The 20997-nt window shown below is 48.3% G+C and overlaps 2 protein-coding genes across 5 annotated transcripts in view; one reads left to right on the forward strand and one right to left on the reverse strand.

The window, feature by feature from the left end:
• Window positions 1-11: 11 nt before the first annotated feature.
• DAP3 (death associated protein 3) lies at window positions 12-14064 on the reverse strand. 3 transcript variants are annotated; one of them, XM_064475390.1, is made up of 13 exons: window positions 13927-14064; window positions 12186-12232; window positions 8582-8704; window positions 5355-5456; window positions 4452-4560; window positions 3920-4012; window positions 3380-3510; window positions 2922-3002; window positions 2355-2513; window positions 1906-1965; window positions 1125-1214; window positions 775-892; window positions 12-140 (listed from the first exon to the last, which is right to left on the reverse strand). In XM_064475390.1, exons 2-13 carry the CDS (start codon window positions 12225-12227, stop codon window positions 55-57), a joined length of 1194 nt encoding a protein of 397 aa, XP_064331460.1. In that variant the 5' UTR covers window positions 12228-12232; window positions 13927-14064; the 3' UTR covers window positions 12-54. The 3 variants fall into 3 exon arrangements, with proteins under 3 accessions (XP_064331460.1, XP_064331461.1, XP_064331462.1); XM_064475391.1 differs by lacking the exon at window positions 13927-14064 and adding an exon at window positions 13763-13889; XM_064475392.1 differs by lacking the exon at window positions 13927-14064 and adding an exon at window positions 13313-13445.
• Window positions 14065-14136: 72 nt separating this feature from the next.
• The window catches only part of ASH1L (ASH1 like histone lysine methyltransferase), a 65632-nt gene continuing 58771 nt past the window's right edge, over window positions 14137-20997 (forward strand). Inside the window, exon 1 of one of the 2 annotated variants that reach the window (XM_064475363.1) lies at window positions 14137-14333. The gene's annotated coding sequence lies outside the window, so the exon portion shown is untranslated. The remainder of the gene's footprint in view (window positions 14334-20997) is intronic. The other variant, XM_064475364.1, reaches the window with a different exon arrangement.

A 20997-nucleotide genomic window follows, 5' to 3' on the forward strand; every position in this document is an offset into this window, starting at 1 on the left:
GGACACCGACACGGGCACGGAGCCGCCGCCGCCGCCGCGCCGGCCTTTATTGCGCTACAGGGGCGCCGCCAGCCGCTCCAGCTGCCGCGGGTTGGAGCCGCTCAGGAACCGCAGCTCCTCCTTGCCGTCCTCCGTGCGCGCTGCAAGACAGGCGGTGCGTTGGGGGTGCGGCCTCCTCCGGGCCCCCCCCCGGCCTGCGGGACCCCCCGGGCCTCCCCGAGCTGCGGGACCCCCGGGCTGCGGGACACCTGGGCTGCAGGGCTCTCTGGGCTGCGGGACCCCCCGGCCCGCCCCGGGACCCCCCGAGCTGCGGGACCCCCGGGCTGCGGGACACCTGGGCTGCAGGGCTCTCTGGGCTGCGGGACCCCCCGGCCCGCCCCGGGACCCCCCGAGCTGCGGGACCCCCGGGCTGCGGGACACCTGGGCTGCAGGGCTCTCTGGGCTGCGGGACCCCCCGGCCCGCCCCGGCACCCCCCGAGCTGCGGGACCCCCGGGCTGCGGGACACCTGGGCTGCAGGGCTCTCTGGGCTGCGGGACCCCCCGGCCCGCCCCGGGACCCCCCGAGCTGCGGGACCCCCGGGCTGCGGGACACCTGGGCTGCAGGGCTCTCTGGGCTGCGGGACCCCCCGGCCCGCCCCGGGACCCCCCGAGCTGCGGGACCCCCGGGCTGCGGGACACCTGGGCTGCAGGGCTCTCTGGGCTGCGGGACCCTCCGGGCAGCCTCGGCACCCCCCGGCCCGCCGCCCCCCGGGGCCCTCCGGGCACGGAGCTCACCTTTGTCGTGCTGCAGCCACTTGCGGTCGAGGTAGTAGCGGTAGCAGCTCTCAAACTCCCGCGGGCTGTAGTTGGGGACTGGGATGGGGACGAAGGGGTCCAGCGCATCGAAGCCCTCCTGCGGAGGGAAGCCGGGGCTGAGACTCCGTGGCAGCAGCCGGCCCGTGCTGCGGGAGGTGCCTGGGAGGGGGCACAGCCGGGCGGCCTCCGAGCGCCCGCAGAGCTGCCTCAAAGGACGTCCGGGATCTGAAGGGATGCGGAGCACTCGCCCGCCCTGACCTGAACGCAGATCCCAGACCAGGATTCCGGTTCATTTCTCGGTGCGAAGGGGAGAAGAGGCCAAGACTCACCTTTCCCAGCAACTCCTGGGGCAAATAGGCAGAGCTGGGTTTGAAGACAGAGCCCGTCTGGCTGAGGGTTGTCACGACAGCACCTCCGCTCTGAAGGAAAGGTAGATTAGAAACCCGTTTAGCTGCAAGCGTAGCGTGTGTGAAACGGTCACGGACTGGTTCTGAACAAGTGAGGTATCTTCCTTTTGATCTTACGGCTACTTCAATTCCAAAATTCTATATAATGGACTTATTAAAAGGTCCCTAACCACGTTAACCCCGGTTACTCTGAGCGCCCATGCGGCACAGCTGGTGTTCCCAGTGCTGGCGTTTAAATGTGTCATTCTTACCTAGAAAGGGCTTTCAGTTGAAGCAAGTGAAATACTTTTAAAAAAGACTTTTCTGTATACTCTCAAATCTGGCCACTACCTGTTAGAGATGTGAGCGCCCCTGGGACTGGAAAAGAAGCAGGAGGAGTTGACCTCAACAGGGGTTTTTTTGGGAACTGAAAGTTCTCATTAGTTCAAAAAAACCATAAACCGGAGCATCATTAAGGGTTATTAATACCTCTAGCTCGGGAGACACGAGTCACAACCTGGCGTTTGGCACGGCAATCGAGAAAAGCATCTCATTCCCTCCGGGTGATGTCAGAAACACCCAGATGCGAACCGTGAGCAGTCACACTGTGCTCACGCTCTCCTCGCTGAGGGAACAGCGGGGTGTTCGATTTGTGACCCTCGCGTGCCGGCGCGTAGCTGTAATTGCTGAGAATAATGCGCCCACGGGCACAGACCGGACTCACCCAGTCGTTCATCATCATCTTCCTTAGATTGTGAACGAGCGTCAGCTCCTCTGGAGAAACCTGGTGAAGATTATCTGTATCACTTTTTTTGCCAGCAGTTTCTATCTGGGACATAAATTCCCCACTCCTGCTTTTAAATCAGGCTGGAAGGATCATTTGCATCATTTAGGCCCAGTTTTTCTCTTTGGCTTAGCACTCCAGCATCCAGCCTTAGCGATGCTACACAGACACGCCCAGACCTTCCCTGCTGTCGCAGACATTCGTGCCCTTTCCGTCCGAGAGAACTTTCTTCAGTAAAAACGGGCTAAACACAGCATGAAATTTGCAGCTCCCTCCAAGCCAGCAAAGCCAAACCTGCATCTTTCAGGGATTGCTACAGAACTTCCAAACGAACACCCCCCGCCCGCAGCAGGAAGGCAGCCGTGTCATCAGAGCGTATCGCTTCTTACGGGGCTTTTGTCTTCCTTCTTCAGCGTAGTCCTTCCCCAGAGCGCGTTGATGCCGTCCACTGCCACAAGAAGTCGGAAGGAGCCAAGGTGACATTGCTGCTTTATCTCTTTCAGCACAACCCCTACGGCATCGCTGGCGTTTCTCACACGAGCCAAACCCTTTAAGTAGGAAAAAGGACATAACCTGGGTTGGTTTTTGCATTCATATATAACGTTGGTGACTTTGGGCAGCGTCTGCCCTTCCTAAGGGGGAAGAAAGATTAAAACAGCAGTCAACGGTCCGCTCCTTCCTTTCAAAGGAGCAACCTGGTCTAAGGGACTGAGCATCAAGGAAGGAAGAACTTTCACATTTTAATCTTTGCATCGAGCCAAGCTCTCTGCACATCTTTCTTTACAGATCCATCACATCTTCCGCACGTTTTTTGTAGCCACTGTGTTGACAGGGAAATGCCTTCCATTTCCTAGAACTGGTATTTGTAAGATCTTTAGAAGCAATTTGTTCTACGTACGCAATGATGGGATCTTAGAATAAAAGGTGAGCCAAAGCCAGAAGCACTTGTTCCTTACCTGCTCCACCACTTCACCCAGCGGTCTGCCCTCCTCCGTGCTTTCTCGTGTGCCCCACACATATTTTTTTTGTGTTTTTATCTGCAGTAAGAAAACTATGATTAAACTGGGAACTAAGTAGAGCGAAGGCAGCCTGGCCAGTCTGGATGGCAAGGACCAGTTCTTTGCTAGTGGTGACTAGCGCAGAGCCTGGGAGAAGCGTTTGTCACAAACAGCCACCCCCCCCAGGGGGGATTTAAAGGACTTCTTTTACTACAAAAACTGGATTCCAGCAAAGGGTCAGGTTTGCGGGTTTGTGTGTGATACGAGCATTAGTACATAAAGCATTCCTCAAAAATGAGCAAATCTAGAATTTGCACCAAGGTGCTCAATGACAGGAAGCACGTGCAGTCCCTGGGACACGATCCTGCGGCTAGTCCTTATTTACTAACCCAAACAGCTTGGCGCGCTCTACACACCTCTTTTAGGAAGCGTTCGTTTGAGGTTTTGAAGTTCTTGAGCCAGGAAGATGCTTGCAAAGGCTGATCGAGCCGTTCTTTGTTATAGGAAGACTGCATAAGCTCCCTGCAGTTTTTCACCCAGAGATGAGCTGTAAGCAAAAGAAAAGTTGCTTTTTTTTTTTTTTAAGTCAAAATAATTGTACAAGTTGGTGGTGGGGTGTGTACCTCATCCTTAATCTGCTACACCAGTAAGAAAAGTCTGCCGTCCTTAATGGACAAGACTCTCCCTTGAGAGCAGAGGAGGTCACACAGACCCCCACACATTATTTTTCGTGTCATACCCGTTAACAGTTGGGGAAAAAAAAGACTGAGAGCAGGTGAAAATAACGAATTAGGTTCCACTTTATTTTGGGGGGATGCGCTTTATAAGCCTTCTCCACTACGGGAAAAACAAAGATAATTTGCTGTGGCCTGCCCCACACCCTTCACCTGAAGGCGCATCTTCGCAATCAGCAAGTGCATTTGATGCAGCAGCACCGGCAGCATCGCTGTTCTTACCGTCTGGGACGTGCAGCACCAGCCAGCCTTGCCTCACGCAGTAGTGAACCACGTGACACAGAGTCATGGTTTTCCCTGTTCCTTTCTCACCGTCTCCAACATGGACTGTTAAGGAAAGCCTCCAAAAAAACACTTCAATTTATAACTGACTGTAATTCTTTTGCAAAAGGCATGAAGGAAGTTCAGAGGTGGTAAAAGCAGGGGTGGTGTTCCATCACGCTTTTGTTCAGCAGCAAGCCTAGCCTGAAGAGTTCCTTCTCTCTGTATCCTCCCACCCCGCTGTCTCTGAGCTGATGGCTCCCATTCCCTGAGCTGGGCTGGTAGCGCTGTTTCTGGATCTGTGCCATAAGCCAAATCTGGCTTAAAATAGAAGTATATGAGGTTTGTGAACTTCTCAGGCTAGCGCTGCTGACAACCACCTCCTGAAGACTAAACCGCAGTGGTCAGCACAGGATCAGAACATCAGCCTCATCTGTGTAAACTCCCGCGCTCGCATTTAGTTCGTGTCGTACCGCCAAGTGATAAAAGATACAGATCACATATCTGACAGCCGGATGTGCAAAGTTGGTGCTTTTCAGGTAAGCGAAAAGTTCTAGAGCTGGTTTTCGCACCATCAGACAGGCTTCATTGAAGGTCTTAATCTGCGAAAGGGATCAGAACGTGAACGAGGAGCTGGGCGCTGGCACGTTACAGCTGCTCCTGACGCGCCTCCACCTGTGACTGGCACAGCGCAGGACCTCCATGCCCGCTGCTCCCCCCTGTCTACCAGGCCACTCGTATCATCGCAGAAGTCTATCAGGTTGGTCAAGCATGACTTCCCCTTGGTGAAGCCGTGCTGAGTGCCCTGATGATGACTTCCTCATCCTCTGTGTGCCTGGAAATGGTTTCCAGGATGAGCTGTTCCATCACCTTCCCAGAGGTGGAGGTGAGGCTGACTGGCCTGTCAACAAATCGAGCATCAACCACCTCGAATTACTAACTCAACAGATAAGAAATCTGTTCCTAAACTCAAGTAGGCAGCATGTGTTAGCTGCTTATGAACTCTGATCCAGTCACAGCATGATCTGTCTCACATCAGAAATTAAGATTTTTTTGTCGCTGATATAAACTTACTTCACGGACAGCCTGTTCCATACAGAAATGTAACTGTGGAAAGTATTTCTGTAATTTATTATGTACTCAGAAGTTAAGGGATTAAAAATATTGCATAGAATGTTGCCTAAGGTGGAATCCTGAGACCCTTCTGCCACTATTCTCGTTAGGTGGACTGAGACCTCTTAGGTGTAGAAAATAACAGTAAGGACTAGCAATAATTGCACTCTTGCGGCACGTCGCTCTCTCTTACTCCAACAGGAAAGCATCGTAGTTGCGTGATGGATCTGGTTCTTTCCACGTACCAGTCCACTCCCTACAAACCTGCTCTGAGACAAGGTACCTGCTGCTGGAAGCGATGGGGCAGTCCGTGTGGAAACACAGCTTTCACCTCCTCAAGCGGAATGCTGTAATGGCGACCCTCGTGGTGGTCCGCGTGGTTGGCCTGCGAAGGTAAAACACAAACTGTAACGCTTGGGGGAAGTCTGATAGCTTTTTTGTGGATGCAGAAGGCCTGCGAGGATGGATCAGGGAGGGAACACCCAGTCAAAGCGAGTATCTACTTGCTGAGGGTCAGAAGAACTAGCATATTAGAGTAAAGCAGGAACTCTAGTATCGGGACACGACTGGCAGATGCTTAGGAGCGGTATAAAGGACATCTACCTGCAACAAACAATAAAGGGATTCCTTGAGCTTGTATACAAACCGCTGTGTTTTGCGGGCACCAGGGTGGCTTCCTGAATTTATCTTTTATTAGTCCACTTGTACTTCTGGTCATAATATCTTAACAGTGATATGATCCCCTTTTGAGTTATCCGATAGATTCAAATTTACTTTCTTTAAGTCTGTGACAAAATTACGCTTCCTGTTTGGTTTTTTGCTGCCTCTCAATAGTAATTCCTAATATGCCGTTGCCTCTTTAACTAGTACTGCTTGCTTGAGAACTCTGTTTTCTGATCCATCTTCTGGGACGCTACTTTCACGTCCCCTGCTGTGACATAGGCGGTCACTGTGATTCCTCCAGCGGACTTGCATCATCCTCCACTTATTTATAATGACTGCTTTGAGATCCCTGACTATGCACTCCAAGAAGCAGTCGTTACTGGAATCTGAGAATCTAATACCCGTTTCACGCCTTGTTACACATCCTTGGTTTTTCCCTTTGTTACTCTATTCTCCTACCATGCGATACTTGCAAAGCACTTATTTGTTTACTCTCAGCCTAGTCATCAGTTTTTGTGTCTTGTGTAATTAGGACAGTACATAGTTCTGCAGTACTTCCTGTGTGACTTTTAGCAGCTTTTGTGCCGAGCTTTGTCTGGCTTTTTTAGCAGCTTTGTGTCGAGCTTTGAAGCTTTTATCGTGTCCTGCTCTGCACTTTTCCATGGATTTAAAGTCAAAAAATCCTCCTCTATATTCTTGTGCATGCCGATCTCTTGCTTCCATTTCGGTTGAGATGGAAGCAGAATATAAAAACTTCCTTGTTGTCTTTATTTTGCATAATAATGATCCAGGAAAAGTAGTTTTATTTACTACTCAGAAAGAAAAAGCAGCAGTCATCATTTCTGTCAGCTTTAGCAGATTCAGGGGCTGATCCAGACTTTCCTTGTATTCCTTATTAGCTTTGGTGTAGACCCAGGGCTTAATTTACTGAGGCCCAGAACAAATGAGACAATACTGGCGTGGGCTTGGTTGCTCACTTGTGCAGTCTGGCTGACAAATGATTCGACCAGAATGAATGGATGCGGAAAAAAAAAGGTTGCGATGCGTACTGCTGCCCTGACCTGGCTGTGTGCTCTGCCGCTCACATGAAACCGTGTGAGCAGCTGTTTGACTACTGCTGCTTTTGCCACGGATATTTTGCTTTTGCCAGTTCCTTGACGGGCAACTGCTGCAGCTCTATTGCAGGCCCGTGAATTCTCTAGCCCCAGGATTCTTGCTATGTTTGTCTCCTTCCCTTTTTCCAGACCAGATTTTCAGTCTTCCAGCACGCAATGTGCCTGTTCTCCTACCTTCTGCCCCCACCTCTGAAAAGCCCTATCCCATACCGTATTGAGGACACATCAGTGCATCCTGGACTGTACCTTGGTACAGCTGCAGGATTCGAGGTACCCCCAAACTCTGTATACGAAGAAACCATTTGGTAACTTCAGCAAACTGCTATCTAAGCTGCTTGAGTTGCCAACCTGATGTTACTGCTCAGTAAATTTAACAACAGGAAGAAAATTGGCTAGTCAATAGCTCCTCTGCTGTAAGGAGATGTTACTTGGAGATAGACTTCAGAGTCGAACTATTAAGGGAGACTTCAGTCTTTTTCCACGCAGAGCCGTATTTCAAACTCCGGGCTGGATTCCCTGGAGTTTTCCAGCACGCGCTGGGCACAGACTAACAGCATCTCTGGTTTTGCACAGCAGCGTTATCTATGGACTCGAACAGAAGAGCAGTATTCCAGAGACCATTTTCATTCTCAGTTTCATCACTGACTTGCTGCACAAACTCGGGCAAATTCCTTCACTCTTCAGCTCCTACATCTGTACAGCGGGTCAGTATCTTTATCCTCGTGTTTAGTCGCTTTGAGTTTTGCTCATGGAAAGGTGTACAAAAGCTACGTCTTATTAAAAATTTAGTTTTAATCTAGTCTTCTTTATCCATTTTTAATGGGACTTTGTGGTGCACAAGTACGGGTGGAGTCAGACCTATCGAGTTTGCTGACGAAGTGAGCCAGCGGAGCCTCTCTGCCGCAGTACACGATCTGCAATACAGCAAGCCTGAGGAACTCTGATCCGATAAATTAATAAGCAATGGCGGTTGTCGCCAAACATCAGGCACGTGAAGTCAGAATGCCAAAGCCAGTTGCCTGGCAACGTAAATGGCAGGCACAGGACAGTGGGGACAATCCTTGCCATCTGGACTCTTCTGTGCAATCTATAGAGACACTCGCATCACGTGAGTAAGATCATCTGCATGCTGCTGTTTCCATAGAGACCCCAGAGGAATCAGTATTGAAAGACTCCAATTACAGAGGCAGCAGAAAAGCACCTCAAAGGCTTATTCCATTCATTTATTCCACTTCATTTTGTGCTTGAGACAGGGAGTGTGAGGCTGGAATTATGATGCTGGAGAGCTGGGCTGTGCTGAGGTCATCTGGTGTGTGTTTTTTATCCCACTTGATAGCCAATTTGGGGAGGTTAGTCAGGGAAGAATAACCCTGGAGTTGAAATTAATGGTTTCTGATGACAAGCTAAGCCACATCTGAGCTTCTACAATACACCATCTCATCTGTGCAACTACAGAGAAGGAATCGATACTTGTTCCCAGGAGCTTTCAGGCAGAGGACCAGCCCCGTCTTGTTTAATCCCAGGCAGATGCACTGCACAGCCGTGGCTGTTTTCCTTTGGGCTGGGGATCACGGTCTAGATGCCTGCTATCAGGCCTGTGTACTCCCTTCCCTCGTGCTTACTACAACAATACAACCCCAGTAAGCACTCCTGGCTCCAGCACGGCCACAGGCAGACTGATGGAATTTAGGCACTCGCCTGTCTGAAGATAACAACCGTGGCAGTAACTCACCGGGTCGTTCTCGCTGGTGTAGAAAACTGCTTTTGTTCTTTCTGCCAGCGATGGGACATCCTGGCTGACAACAGAACTTAAGCAATCTGTGGCTGCTGTATGGAGGGCATACCCATGGTCCAACTGAGGAAAGAAAAAGATAAACAGACAACAAACTTCTCAGCAGTCAGAGATTACCAATAAAAAATCCAGGTAGTAGTTTGTTTTGTACACTGACTGCACACACGTTACGATCGGGTCGAGGTAGCATGCAATACAGAACACAATTCTTTGCAATTAGAATAAAAATTTATCATTAGAATGTAAATTCACTGTGAAAAACCCACATGCTTTAGAACCACGTTTCAGGCTTAGATGCCTGCTTCTAAACCATTTCCATTCACTTAAATCATCTACCAGCTAAAGTCATCTAGAGAGCCAAGCCCTGTACCTGAAAGCATTACCCCCTTCAAAAATGCTTCAAAGCACAAGTACAGCCATTAAGGTCTTATAGCTGGGAAGTTCCCACAATATTTCTGCCTACACTGATGAATAGTAGCTAGTACCTTGAAAATTCAAGCTGTCTAGTAATCCATAATCACCTCAATTATTGAGGGATTAGTGCAGTGCTGCCCACTATTTGATATTTATAATTACATTCCCTGCACTGATTTTTGTAACTGTGTCGCTGCATACAGGCTCTTTCATTATAATACAGACATGGCTGAGAAACTCTAACAGCCATCTAAGCTGATTAATTCTTTTTTCCACGGACAGACTGCTGAAGCATGCCTGTAAAGCCTAGCCAAAATAGGCAAGAAAATAAGTAGGAGAAGGACAAGCATTTTATTATGTTATGCTGAAAGAAAATATGAGCATTTGTCAATGAATTAAAAAAAGTATACACTAGAAACAGAGGCTGTGACCAAAGCAAGCAAAACTGAAAGCCACCCTTCATATTACTGACTGGAACAGTTGCAGGCTCCACTGTAAACAGAGCGAGTAGTTTCCTATTTTGTCTGTCTGCATCGATGAGAGTAGCCATAAACTGAAGTTTAGAGACAGGAACAGCTGTTTCAGTTCTCCATGGCATGATGCAATTCTGCTGTCATCTGAGTTTCTCTCGGAGGGGGGGTGTCATTAGAAAGCCGCGAGGGCCCAGAAGAAAGCGTAATGTCGGATTACCACACATCCCACGTTACACACATTTCAGCACTCAGGGAAGGAATTAAACTGGTTTGTCCTCAACACTAGATACCTACAGAACAAACTACTGCAATGTAAATATGGAAGATCGCTAAACATTCAGTTTGTCATCACATTCTAACACCACCTTCTCTTGTTCCCACAATGCTCTTTTCCTTCTCAAATCCATTTTCCTCCTCAAATCCACAGTTAGGACGTCTTATGTGGCTATGTTTAAAGTTCACAGAAGTGCCTTCATTTACAGCCTAGAACAAGGCACTAAAATGCTACTTTAATACATGAATGACTAGAGCAAGCAACACTTGTCACCTCTTCACCTAGAAACGTCAGCCCTAGGTCATTTCTGGCCTGGAGTCATAGTCCTTCTCATTTTCTTTGAGCATCCCCAATTCCCTCCTCCTCAAATCTGAAGTGAATGTCTCAGGGCTGTGAGCTTTGCCCACGTAAAAGAAAAGGCAAGCTTACTGCTCTGCGGACATCCTTCCTCTGGAGAACCATACAAACCCTTGTCCCTGACCTGTGTAACAGTGAATGAAAATTAAGCAAGGATTAACTTCTTGCTCTGACCATGGGCAGTTTTTATGTGTGTCTAGACTCAGCTCAGGACTTGAGTTGAATGATAATTTGAAAAACCAATATCAGCAATACCGCTTTTTTAAAAGCACAGTCTCGGGAATCAGCAGGAGCTGGATTCTCTATGGTACAAAAGGCAGTTCCTAGCAAGTTCTATGAAGGGAGTAGAAGACAGCACAGTGAGACAGGATGCAAGTGTGAGAGGGATATGTCTTGAAGTCCAGTCCTCTGTTCTTGCAGCCAAATACATAGAATTTGTATTTTTCCATCAACGGAACGTATCTCATCTTCATATTACTCCATCTGCCTCCTGGAATGATACCATTTTAGAACACCACTTCTTTGAGTCTTAGCATGGTATGTCTTCCTCAGAGACACCATCTAGCCTCGTCGTGCTTTGGAACTTTTCCTCTGTGGACTGTAGCTTGCAGTGGGCTGTAGAAGCACCTTCTCAGTACATGGAGACACAAAATCCTTCCTAACTCTTCGAAGTGCTACAAAATCAAGACAAGCTCCTAGAGCAGTGAATACAACAGTACTCACGGTTATGCTGAATTTCAGAGATACAGACTTGCATTTTATGAATCACTGCGTTTCCATTCACAAAACTCATGCACAAGTGCATCTGCATTTTTCACAGGCATACAAGAATACCTTTGAGTGACCTAGAACGCCACTGCTGATGCATTATATATTTTGACTTTATAGTAGCAACACACCTCCCGGTCCCTCCTCCTGAGCAGAAGACAGCGGCTTATCACAGATCCCCCTGGCTTCACACAGAATGCCAGAATCACACACGTATGCCTTCCTGGCTCACTGTAGAGCTCTGCATAGTAAATCCTAACACATACGTAAGGTTCTCGCTTTTTCACATTATCTTTTAACGCAGTTTACGCTCACAGTGTAGAGAGGATTTTATAGTAAGTTTTCATCTACCAAAAGACAGAGTAATCTAGCTCAGATCCCTGAAATGGCAGCAAACTATCACGTGGTACATGCAGATTAATCACAAAGTCATGTGCCATAAGGTGGAGCTGTTCCTGCATGATTCCACATATTTTAGTCTCTAGAAAAGACTGTTTATTTCATAAAAGCTGCCATCATAAGTACAGTACTGTACAACCAGAATCTCATCTCTGGAAACAAGTAGTTATACAGCCGTCCTCTTCAGTGTCTGCATATCACTATGTGAAAAAGCATTTAAAACACAACAGCAAACAAAACTGAAATTCCTTACCACTGGGAAGTCATTCCAGATATGTAACAATAATTCATTATGCTGTTTATAATATAAGGAAGCGTTACGGATAACATAGCGCTGCTGTGTTGCTGTGGCAGAGCTAATATGGCTACACCCACCTGAAGCACTGAGCCACCTTGGCAAAATTCTCTTCCCACCAGCAACACAGGCTTTGTGAAAGGCTGGTGGTTCTGTTCTGTGTAAAGGGCTTCTTCCTTTGTACTTTCCAGCAGTGCAGAGCAAGTAGATTCTCTGTTTTCTGAGAAACACTTGCTCTGAAGATGTAGAATTTCAGCATTCTGGTCATTTCAGAATGCTAAACTTTAGTCTTCTAACAAATGTCTTATTTAAGCCAACTATCCAGGCTTGCCTGCCTGTTCTCTCCCTCCAGCCAACGGAGAGAAATGTAGGAGGAGTAACACATGCAAGCAGTCTCTCTTTCCTTTGACCAAAATGGGAGTTTACACAACCAGCTTATAGGAGACACCAAGTCTTTAGATGACGAATGTAAGAAGAATCTCATTTTTACAGTTGTAAATTGTCATTCCAGGTCACAGGACGGCTGAAATATTGGAAGCAGCATCACATTATTACAGGACTTACCTTCAGAGGATGGTAGACAAGTCCTCTCAGGCTTCTCAGCATTTTTTCTGCAGAGACAGAAGTGGATTTTTTTGGTTTTTTATTATGTTTAATGTATCTTACGCTGGGAAAGAATCATTCCTGCCCAAAGAGCTTAAAAGTCTAGGCACAAAAATAATTCAGAGAAACCATCAGAATGCTCTGCAGCAACACAGTTGGCTACTGGTAATCGGCATCCCTTGCCTAATAAAAAAAATATTCTATTAATTATGTTGCCTTTTTTCAGAGAGACATTTACAAAACCCCCTTACTTTACTTATAAAGATATTTCATTCATCTAGCGAGGAGGACAGATTCCTTTACTGGGGAAGGGCATCTGTTTTGACTGCGGCTGTTAAGAGCTGTAAGAGCAAGGGCTGCACGGTGATGATTTTGAAGAAACTGGAATAATGCAGAGACTGAAGGTCTCTTGTAAAGATGCTTTATATTATTTCAGCTGACAATCAATGCACAATGAGTATTTGAAAAACAAGCTCTAGTTTTGCTGCTTCAAGAATAAGTGAAGATATCAGCCTGTGGAGGCTGTTTTAGTTGTTTTTGCTGTGCTAGCACATACAGCAGAAGAGGAAAGAGAAATCCAGTTCTGCATGAGAATGTATCCCATTTATTTCAAATCACAGTAAAGAAAATAGGGATGGGAAAGCTGTTTTCTCAAACACAACTAGTAAAATCAAGGAGTTGCAAGAACCGGAAAGCTTCTGTTTATTTTGGGCACCCCCAACATTGTAGCAGAATTCTTGAATGATTACTTCAGCACAAGTTGTATGGGCTCTTCTCCAGGGTTTGTCTATCCGTGGGAGAGGAGCTTCAGCTCCTTAGTAGATTAAAACCGTGGCCACTTCACTATTTGTACCTGGATCAGGTTAAAGAACCGTCCAATTCAGCATACTGTTCCATTATAGAGAAAAGTCCTTGTCTGCTTGTGGTCTTAGGAAGGGATTTATAGATCGGAATATATTTTGCTAGTAAAGGTTATGCAGAGAAACCCGAAAGCTGCATTTGCAGACATCACTAAGTAATCCTAACCTATCACCTCTCCAGACTAAATGAAAAACAAATTCCTGCTTGCTTGCTGTCCGTATACTTACTGCTGGCTTCGGGAGGCTGAAGCCAAACACCAGAAACACAGGGGTAGGAGACGGACACAACTTTGAGCAAACGGAGTTGCCGTGTTCGGGCGGCCGATGTCTGCGCGCCCGCTGCGGCCTCAGGGCCTCACTCCCCCAGGCCTCCCCCGCTCCCCCTCCCATGTGCTCGCCACCGCTCTCCGTTATCCCCTCGTTTTGTAGACGTGCACAGGACTGAGATAACCGAGCGGCACACAGGGCATCACCCAACCTGACCGAGAGGTGGAGGCGGCCATCAGCGAAAGCCGGGGAAGCCGAAAGCCTGCGAAGGGGAACTAAAGGCAACCGGTGCCGCTCCCGGCGGCGCAGGGGCGGCTCCCCTCCCCGCCCGCCGCGGCTCTGCCCCCTCCTCCCGCCGCCTGGCTGCCGCCCCCAGAGTCCCCACACGCCGCCGCACCGCGCGGGCCCGACCTTCACGCGGCCGCCGCCGAGGCGGAGCCGCCGCCGCCGCGCCCCGGAGACGGGCCGTGCGGGCAGCAGCCGCCGCCAAGCGAGCGCCCGGCCCGCGGGCCCCGGCCGGCGCCGCGCGATCCTCCCCCTCCCCCCCGCGCCCCCCGGGCGCCCCCGGCGCTCACCGCTGGCGGCGGGCCCGCCCCGCTGACTGGATCCGCCGCGCGAGGGGCCGAGCGTGACGCGGGGGGCGCTACGGGTCTCGCGCAGGGCCAAGCGGCGCGGGGCGGGATGGCGCGGGTGCCGCCCACCGCTGGGCGAACGGCGCGCTCTCCCGGCGGGGGCGGGGCTAGCCCGGAGGGGTGTGGCCGGGCGGGGGCGGGGCCGGGCGCGGGGCAGGCGGGGCGCCGGGCGCTCGCTCGCGGTGGAGCAGGAGCCGCCGCCATTTTGGTTTCGCTGCCTCGGCCGGGAGCAGGGCCGAAGCGGCGGCCGGTCGGTCCGGGTCCCGCCCTGGCCCCGTCCGCGCGGGCGGCCGGGAAGATGCGGCGCGGAGGAGCCCGTCCTCGGCCCCGGCCGTGTTGTCGCTGACACGGTGAGGAGCGAGCGAGCGGGCGGCGGGCGGGGACTGGGACCGCCTCAGGCCCGGAGCCCGGGGGGAGGGGAGCCTGGCTGGGGAGCCGCTGCGGGGGCCGCCCCGCCCCGCCCCGCACCGGCGCCGAGGCGCGCGCTGCCCCGCATCCTCGCCGCGCCGCCCCGGGCCTCGTTCGCGGGAGCGGGGCATCCCCGGCGGTGGGGCTTGCCGGGGGGCGGCGGCGGGGGATCCCCGGCGGCGGTGGGGTCCGCGGCGGCGGGCGAGCGCGGGTGCTCCGGCAGGGCCCGCGCCCGAAGCGGAGCGGGGGACCCCGGCAGGGCCCTTGCGTGAAGCGGGGCGGGGGATCCCTGACAGCCGGGCCCGCGCCGGGAGGGGGCGGGGGATCCCTGACAGCCGGGCCCGCGCCGGGGAGCGAGGCGGGGGTATCCCCGGCGGCGGGGCCCGGGGCGGCGCGGGAGGGTCCCGGTGACAGGAGCGGTGCCCGCACGGGGGCCGCGTGCCCTGCGGGGGTGGAGGGATTCTGACAGCCGCGCTCACGCGTGGTGTCGGGCCCCGCGGGAGCGGGGGGGCGGGATATCACCTGACAGGCGGCCCGCCGCCGCTGGGGGGGCCGGGGCCGCGGGGCGCCCCTGGCAGCGGCCCCGGGGATGTCCCTCCTCGGCCGGGCGCCAGGGCCGGTTTCAGGAAGTTTCCTGGGGCTCAGGTCTGGGCGCGAGGCTCCGCATCCCCGGAGCTTTGAATTCTCCCGTAGGGCCGAGGCGGTGGGAAGAGCGCGGCCCTTCCGTCTGCGGAGGGCGGTGGTGCGGGGGGGATGGAGGCGGGGGTCTCTCTGCCAGGTTTTTTCTTCTTTTTGTGTGCGGGATGTTGGCTAGTTTAGGTCAGTGGCTTGTAGAGTTTTCTGCCTGCAATCCCTCCCCTCCAAATTCATACTTCTGAAATGTCACTTTTATAGGGCTTTTAATCCCGTTTTAGCTTTATGATGGGTGATTTGGGGTTTGGTCATTGAGCCTCATGTACCTTAGCCTTCCCCATCTCAGATCAGAAACCAAAATGTGTTGCTGTCCTTCTCTTTTGGTTAGATAGACTCCTGGCTTTCTAACTTCTGTTTTTCACCCTTGGTTTGTGGTTCCTTCACCCTGTTAATTACCCAGCAGAGAACTAGAAACTTGGAATGTGGGTTTCCATCAGATGGCCTCGGGACACGCATTCACTCTCCTGGGTGTTGTGTGTTGTCAGGAGCCAGTAAGGGAGACCTGAGATAGTGGGTTCTTACGCTGGCTTTCTAGTCTCGTCAGGAGAGTTGGGGAGCGGGGCTTGCTGGGTGGATGTGTGGTAAAAATCTGTGACTTTACATTCGTACAGTTACCCGTAGCCTTCGTTTTCGAGAGCAGTGTACCTTTGTTTTGATCATCTTCCTTGCATTAGTGTAGTTTGCACCTGCAAAGGCAATGTTTTCCAAGAGCGTGGGAGTTCGTAAGGTTTTTTGGGTGAATCCTGAAGGGCTTATGTGTCATGTGGTCATCCTCAAGGACCTTGAGACCATCCCTGGTGCTTCTGCCTCTGCGTGAATGGGGAAGCTCTAGCAGCTGGTTGAACATATGGGTAGAGATGGGCTCTAAAATCATCATCTGTCTGCCTACTTGAGTTCTTAAGAAGCATTCTTACTCGAAAATGAAAGCTTCAGTAGCTTTTCTAAACTGTATAAGCGTGTAAGACAGATCTCTTTTTATTTTGAGGGGGTCTAAGTACATCTTGGTTTTAAAGACAAAATTATTGCAACTTTGTTTTGGACTTCAGTTACATTTGATTGCTACAGGCAGTCAACAGTCATCTAAAAAGCACTTAATGTTTGAGTGATAACGAAGAGTAAAATAATTTGAGACATAATTTACAAAAAGAAGCAGCTTGGTTTTAGTTGTTTTCAGAAGTTTAAACTGTCCTTGAGGATATGAAAAACAGTTTAAATACTTGGTGCAAGAGATAGGTTATTGATACAAATTGTAATGCTGTTGTCACAAGAGAAAAATGGAAACAACATCTATAGTTACTGAATCGCAGTTATTTTTAAATAGGTATTGTTGTCAACTGGATTGTTAGCTTTAAAAAAAAATTTAATTTGTGCTGCCATTGGCAAGAGGTCGACTTTTGCCATTGTGGATGCATTTCTTCCACTCCAGTGAGGTCATGTGTTTCATCTCACAGCTTTTGAAAAGAAAATAAAAAATCTGATCGGCAGATATAATATGATTATTCTGTGAAAGCAAAATCTCTATTTGTTCCTAATTTTCTGTATCACAGCATTACCTGTTGTGCAGCACGGATCACGTGGTGTGGATGGCCTTTCTAGCACTGGGGTATTTTTGGCATAACTAAAGGTGTTGGCTGCACGTTATGTCAGGAGTTAAAGGTGAAATACTGGTTTACTGCATCCCTTACATTATCTTTTACTAGGTGGGTATAAATAAGAGAGTTTTAATTCAGAAAAACCTATTGAAAAGCATTAGACCTCTCCGGAAGTTCCTGAATCACAAATTTAGAGGCTGGGAGACTATTTTAGTGGAATTACCACAGCATACGTTGGGTATTTTTTATACTTTTCCCTAGACAATCAGTATTGGCTAATGTTGGGACTAACAGCATACGGCTGAATGAACCTTTGGTCTCATCAAATATGGGTTTTGTTATGCAGTGTTTGGCAATTTCACATTCATTTGCATATGGAGAGCAAAACACCAAAATTATCAGGCAAGACAAAATCCAGGCTCGCGTTTCCAAACTTGTCAGCTAAGGTATGACATCAGCAGAAGTGAGGTTAAGATATCAGAAAAAACATTATATGTATCTGCTTACAAAGTTCTCTTCCTACTGGTGCGTGCTTGCAAAGTGCCATCATGTCTGCCTTCTGCATTTCTTCCGACAAAGTAAGTGTCCTGCGAGCATTTGCACTCCCAGCATGTGGCCCGTACTGGCTTGGCCACAAATGCTGCTGTAGAATATTCTGCTTGACAAGACAGGTACTCTGTTATTTTACAGCTGTCAAACACACATCTAAGAGATTCCATATGTAAAATACTGTATTTGTCACCTCACGTAACACACACAGTAACTTTATTTCTGACAAGTATCTCCATCTCTAAACATTTAAAAAATACTTAGGTAATCCCAGGTCCTCAAACTTCTATTTCAGTGACCTCCAGTGGTCCATGTTGCTGCTTAGGATATGTGATGTGGAGAAATACAGTGGGGTTTTTATGACATGTTTCATTCTCTTTTGAGAAAGAACTTCTGAGTGTAGTAGCTGTCTTCTGTAGCAGAAGAAGGAAGACAAGGAATATGAGGAGGGATTGTGGAAGGCTATAGAGTTACTAGTAATAATCTGGGATTTCAGACACTCAGCTGAATTTTTTTAGTGTCCCCTGGAGCTGAAGCAATGGAAAGAATCAGAAGGAAAATACTCACCTTCCAAATATAAAATCACAATGTCTTTGTCAACAAAAGGAGTGGCGGAAATGAAGTTACTTAGTAAATTGGACAGAGGGAAAAAGCCTCATTTAATATTGCAAAGAGGGTGACAGGAATGTATCTAGGAGCTGACAGTAGGAGTCAGCCCTTGGTATATTTTCTGGAAAAGCAGGGGAGCAGAAGAACAGAAATCTTAGCAGGCGATGGGCAAAAAGGGCTTTGGATCCTTTGTCAACAGGAGAATAAGAATGAATATTAGCTATTAAAACTGTGTATGGCATTAGAAAAAACATTCATGAACACCAATTAATGCTATGTAGCACATGTCAAAACAGATGTTAAAATGCTTCCTGGTTAATCTTTTTGGGGAAGAACAGTTACAGGAGGAATTTGAGATCTACAGGATCTAGCGGATGAGGGACTGGAAGCTTCATGTGTTTTGCTTCTTAGGGAGATGGTTAGAACATGTCTTGATCATAATTTGTAAGGCCATGTAGAGATTTGATACTAGGTGGTTCTTAATCTAGCAAAATTTCTGTTAGCCTAAGATCCCATGGGTGAAAGTTGTTGCAAAATGTTAATTAGGTCTTGGAATAGAGTCCCCAGGGAAATGGCAGTTTCTTTCATCAACAAAAGTCTTTACATAAAAAATGTTGAGGTTGCTTTGTAAAAACCTGCCATGGGTCTGCAAAATGTGAGCAGTGGGATAGGAATTACTGAGCAGAGTTTTTGACCTGGTGTAGAATGCCATGGTGCTTGATCGTAGCAGTACCTTCTAGTTTTAGGAAGTATGAAGCAGTGTGGTTAAATGACGCTCTGTAAGCTTAGAAAATGCTTAATTGTGGGCACAGGCCATCAGGCTCCACTGCTTTCATTTCCCATTAATCTTACCAGGCTCAGCTGATGGATATAGTGCTTTTCTTGTAAAGGTCCCTGTGGTGGAAACAAGCAGAGATCTCTTCCAGGGGTCAGTATCAGCGAGGCAGGTACTTTGCAAGTCCATAGTCCATTTTTCTTAAATTAACGGAACACATGTGGAAAGTGCAGACGCAGATATGTACCTTATATCACATGGGTAAAGATGATAGTCTTAAGTATTGAGAGTGCCAGGTTGGAGTTTTCAGGATAAATTCATGCAAGCTTTTATAGCTGCCTCTGAACTATGGCTGTCATCATCCGGCTGCTCAACTCACATTGGCAACCACAAGGAGATTTTAAGGCACGACCTGCAAGAAGAATGGTACCAGTCTCACAGGCTGGTGCAAGCAGGGCATATGAAGTGTGAAGACTAGCACAGAGAAAGCAATGGTGTTATTTAAAAGGGGAAAAAAAATAGAACACAAACATATAATGACTGTCACTGGTGAAACAGAAAGCGCTAAGGGACAGGAACAAGTGAAGAACCAAGGTGGTTATGCACATGTTGAAGACAATGACAGGAACCCTGAACTTGATGAGGTAGGGAAGAAAAGGCATTTTTGGGATTCAAAGGTATGAGATCTAATCAGTTCACAGTTATGAAAATGGTCAAATTGGCAGACACATTTTCTGTGAATTAGAGTGGGGTAATTGGAGAGTCAGAGAAGATGATTACAGTGATCTGGGCGAAATGATTAGCGTTTTTGTTGCCTGCGTAGAGAGGAATTAATGGATAAATAAAATGACCTGTTATGTGTTTGAGAGCCATCAATTTTGTGACTTTGTTTCTAGGATAGTTACTGATTCTGAGTTATCACAGAATAAGATTTTAGCACAGTGTTCTCCTTAATTCTCAATGTGCACTTTGTCTTGGTCCTGCAGTTTCTAAGGTCAGTGTATGAGTGTAATTACTTAAAGTCTTGCTATTAAGTAAATACAGAGCCAAATACAGCCGTATAGATGGTGCTGTTTCAGTTTAATTTGGTTTAAGATTGTAAGCTTATTAATTAATTTTAATTTTAAGAAAATGACTGAAGTGTTTTAGCTGTTCTGGGCCATAATCACTAGAGAAGGAAACATTTGTGTGAACATAGATTTAAGAGCTGCATGATGGCCTGTAGGATTCTGTCCTTTTCTTGTGCTTGAATAATAAAAATGCATGCACTGGCTTAGAATTATTTTACTGCTGGCCAGTTTTCCTTTGTGCATTGGCATGTAGGAAAAAGCCCATTTTTGGTGACATGGCGTAGCCTAATGGACTGAACGTTGGGCCTTGACCTAGGAACTGTCACTGACTTGCTTTTTAGTGCCCCGTGTCATGCTGCTCTACCCATTTTTTTCTAGTGATAAAATGGAGATTTTTGTCTAATAACCTCTGATCTTCTGAGAAATAACAGCATTTTTTATTTTTCAGGGTGTTCTTAGTTGAAAAGTCATAGCTGCAGATAGAAATCCCTTTTAATAATGTGCACAGAACATGCAAAAATAAGTTTGTTTTCTCTGAGAACAGAGCCAGTGAAGCATATCTTTCTAATGATTTGCATTTTGTGTTCTCAGCAGCATTTCTTCTGTCCCCACTAATCCTGGCATCTGACTTCCAACCTGTGTCCACCACAGTTGCCTTAGCCCTCTCCCAGTATCGCCTTTCACATTCCTCATCCTTCCCCTTTTTATACAGTGCTTGTGTTTCCTGAGCCACCTCAAAATACCACCTCCTCACTGCTCGTTTTCTAATCACTGTCTGGACAAGAGGCCAGACCTGGAACCTGCCATGTGCGGATGGGCTTGAGTATGTGTGTGCTGACCTGCCAGGAGGCCAAATGTCATAGCTGAGCTCATTGAAACCTTTTTGAAACCATTCAAACTCATTTTGAAGTTCACAGAAACCACTGAAGTATTTTCGTAGCATTCCTTACAATTTAGCCTTAATAATTGTATAGAAGATAACAGAAAATCATGCTGGTTCAGTTCCTGTGATGCTCTTTTTCAGTATGTTGATATTTTTCTCAGACTTGCTTCTGACATATTTGATTTTCAAAAATGATTAAGATACTTCAACACTTTTTGCTTAGAATGCCCCTAAGACAAATACATGCACCTGGATTGTTGGCTTCTGGAACTTGAGGAAGGAGAACTTCTCACCCAAGCTGCTGTTGAGGCTGGGTGGGGTTTGACCTGGCGTGCTCCGGCGTGCCGTACCCGTGGGGTGGATGTGCGTATGGACGAAGTGTTGCCATAGCAGGGTCAAAAAGTCCTGGTACTTTTTCAGTACACTACAAGGATT

The sequence above is a fragment of the Phalacrocorax carbo genome, chromosome 28 (assembly GCF_963921805.1).
Source record: "Phalacrocorax carbo chromosome 28, bPhaCar2.1, whole genome shotgun sequence".
Classification (NCBI taxonomy): Eukaryota; Metazoa; Chordata; class Aves; order Suliformes; family Phalacrocoracidae; genus Phalacrocorax; species Phalacrocorax carbo.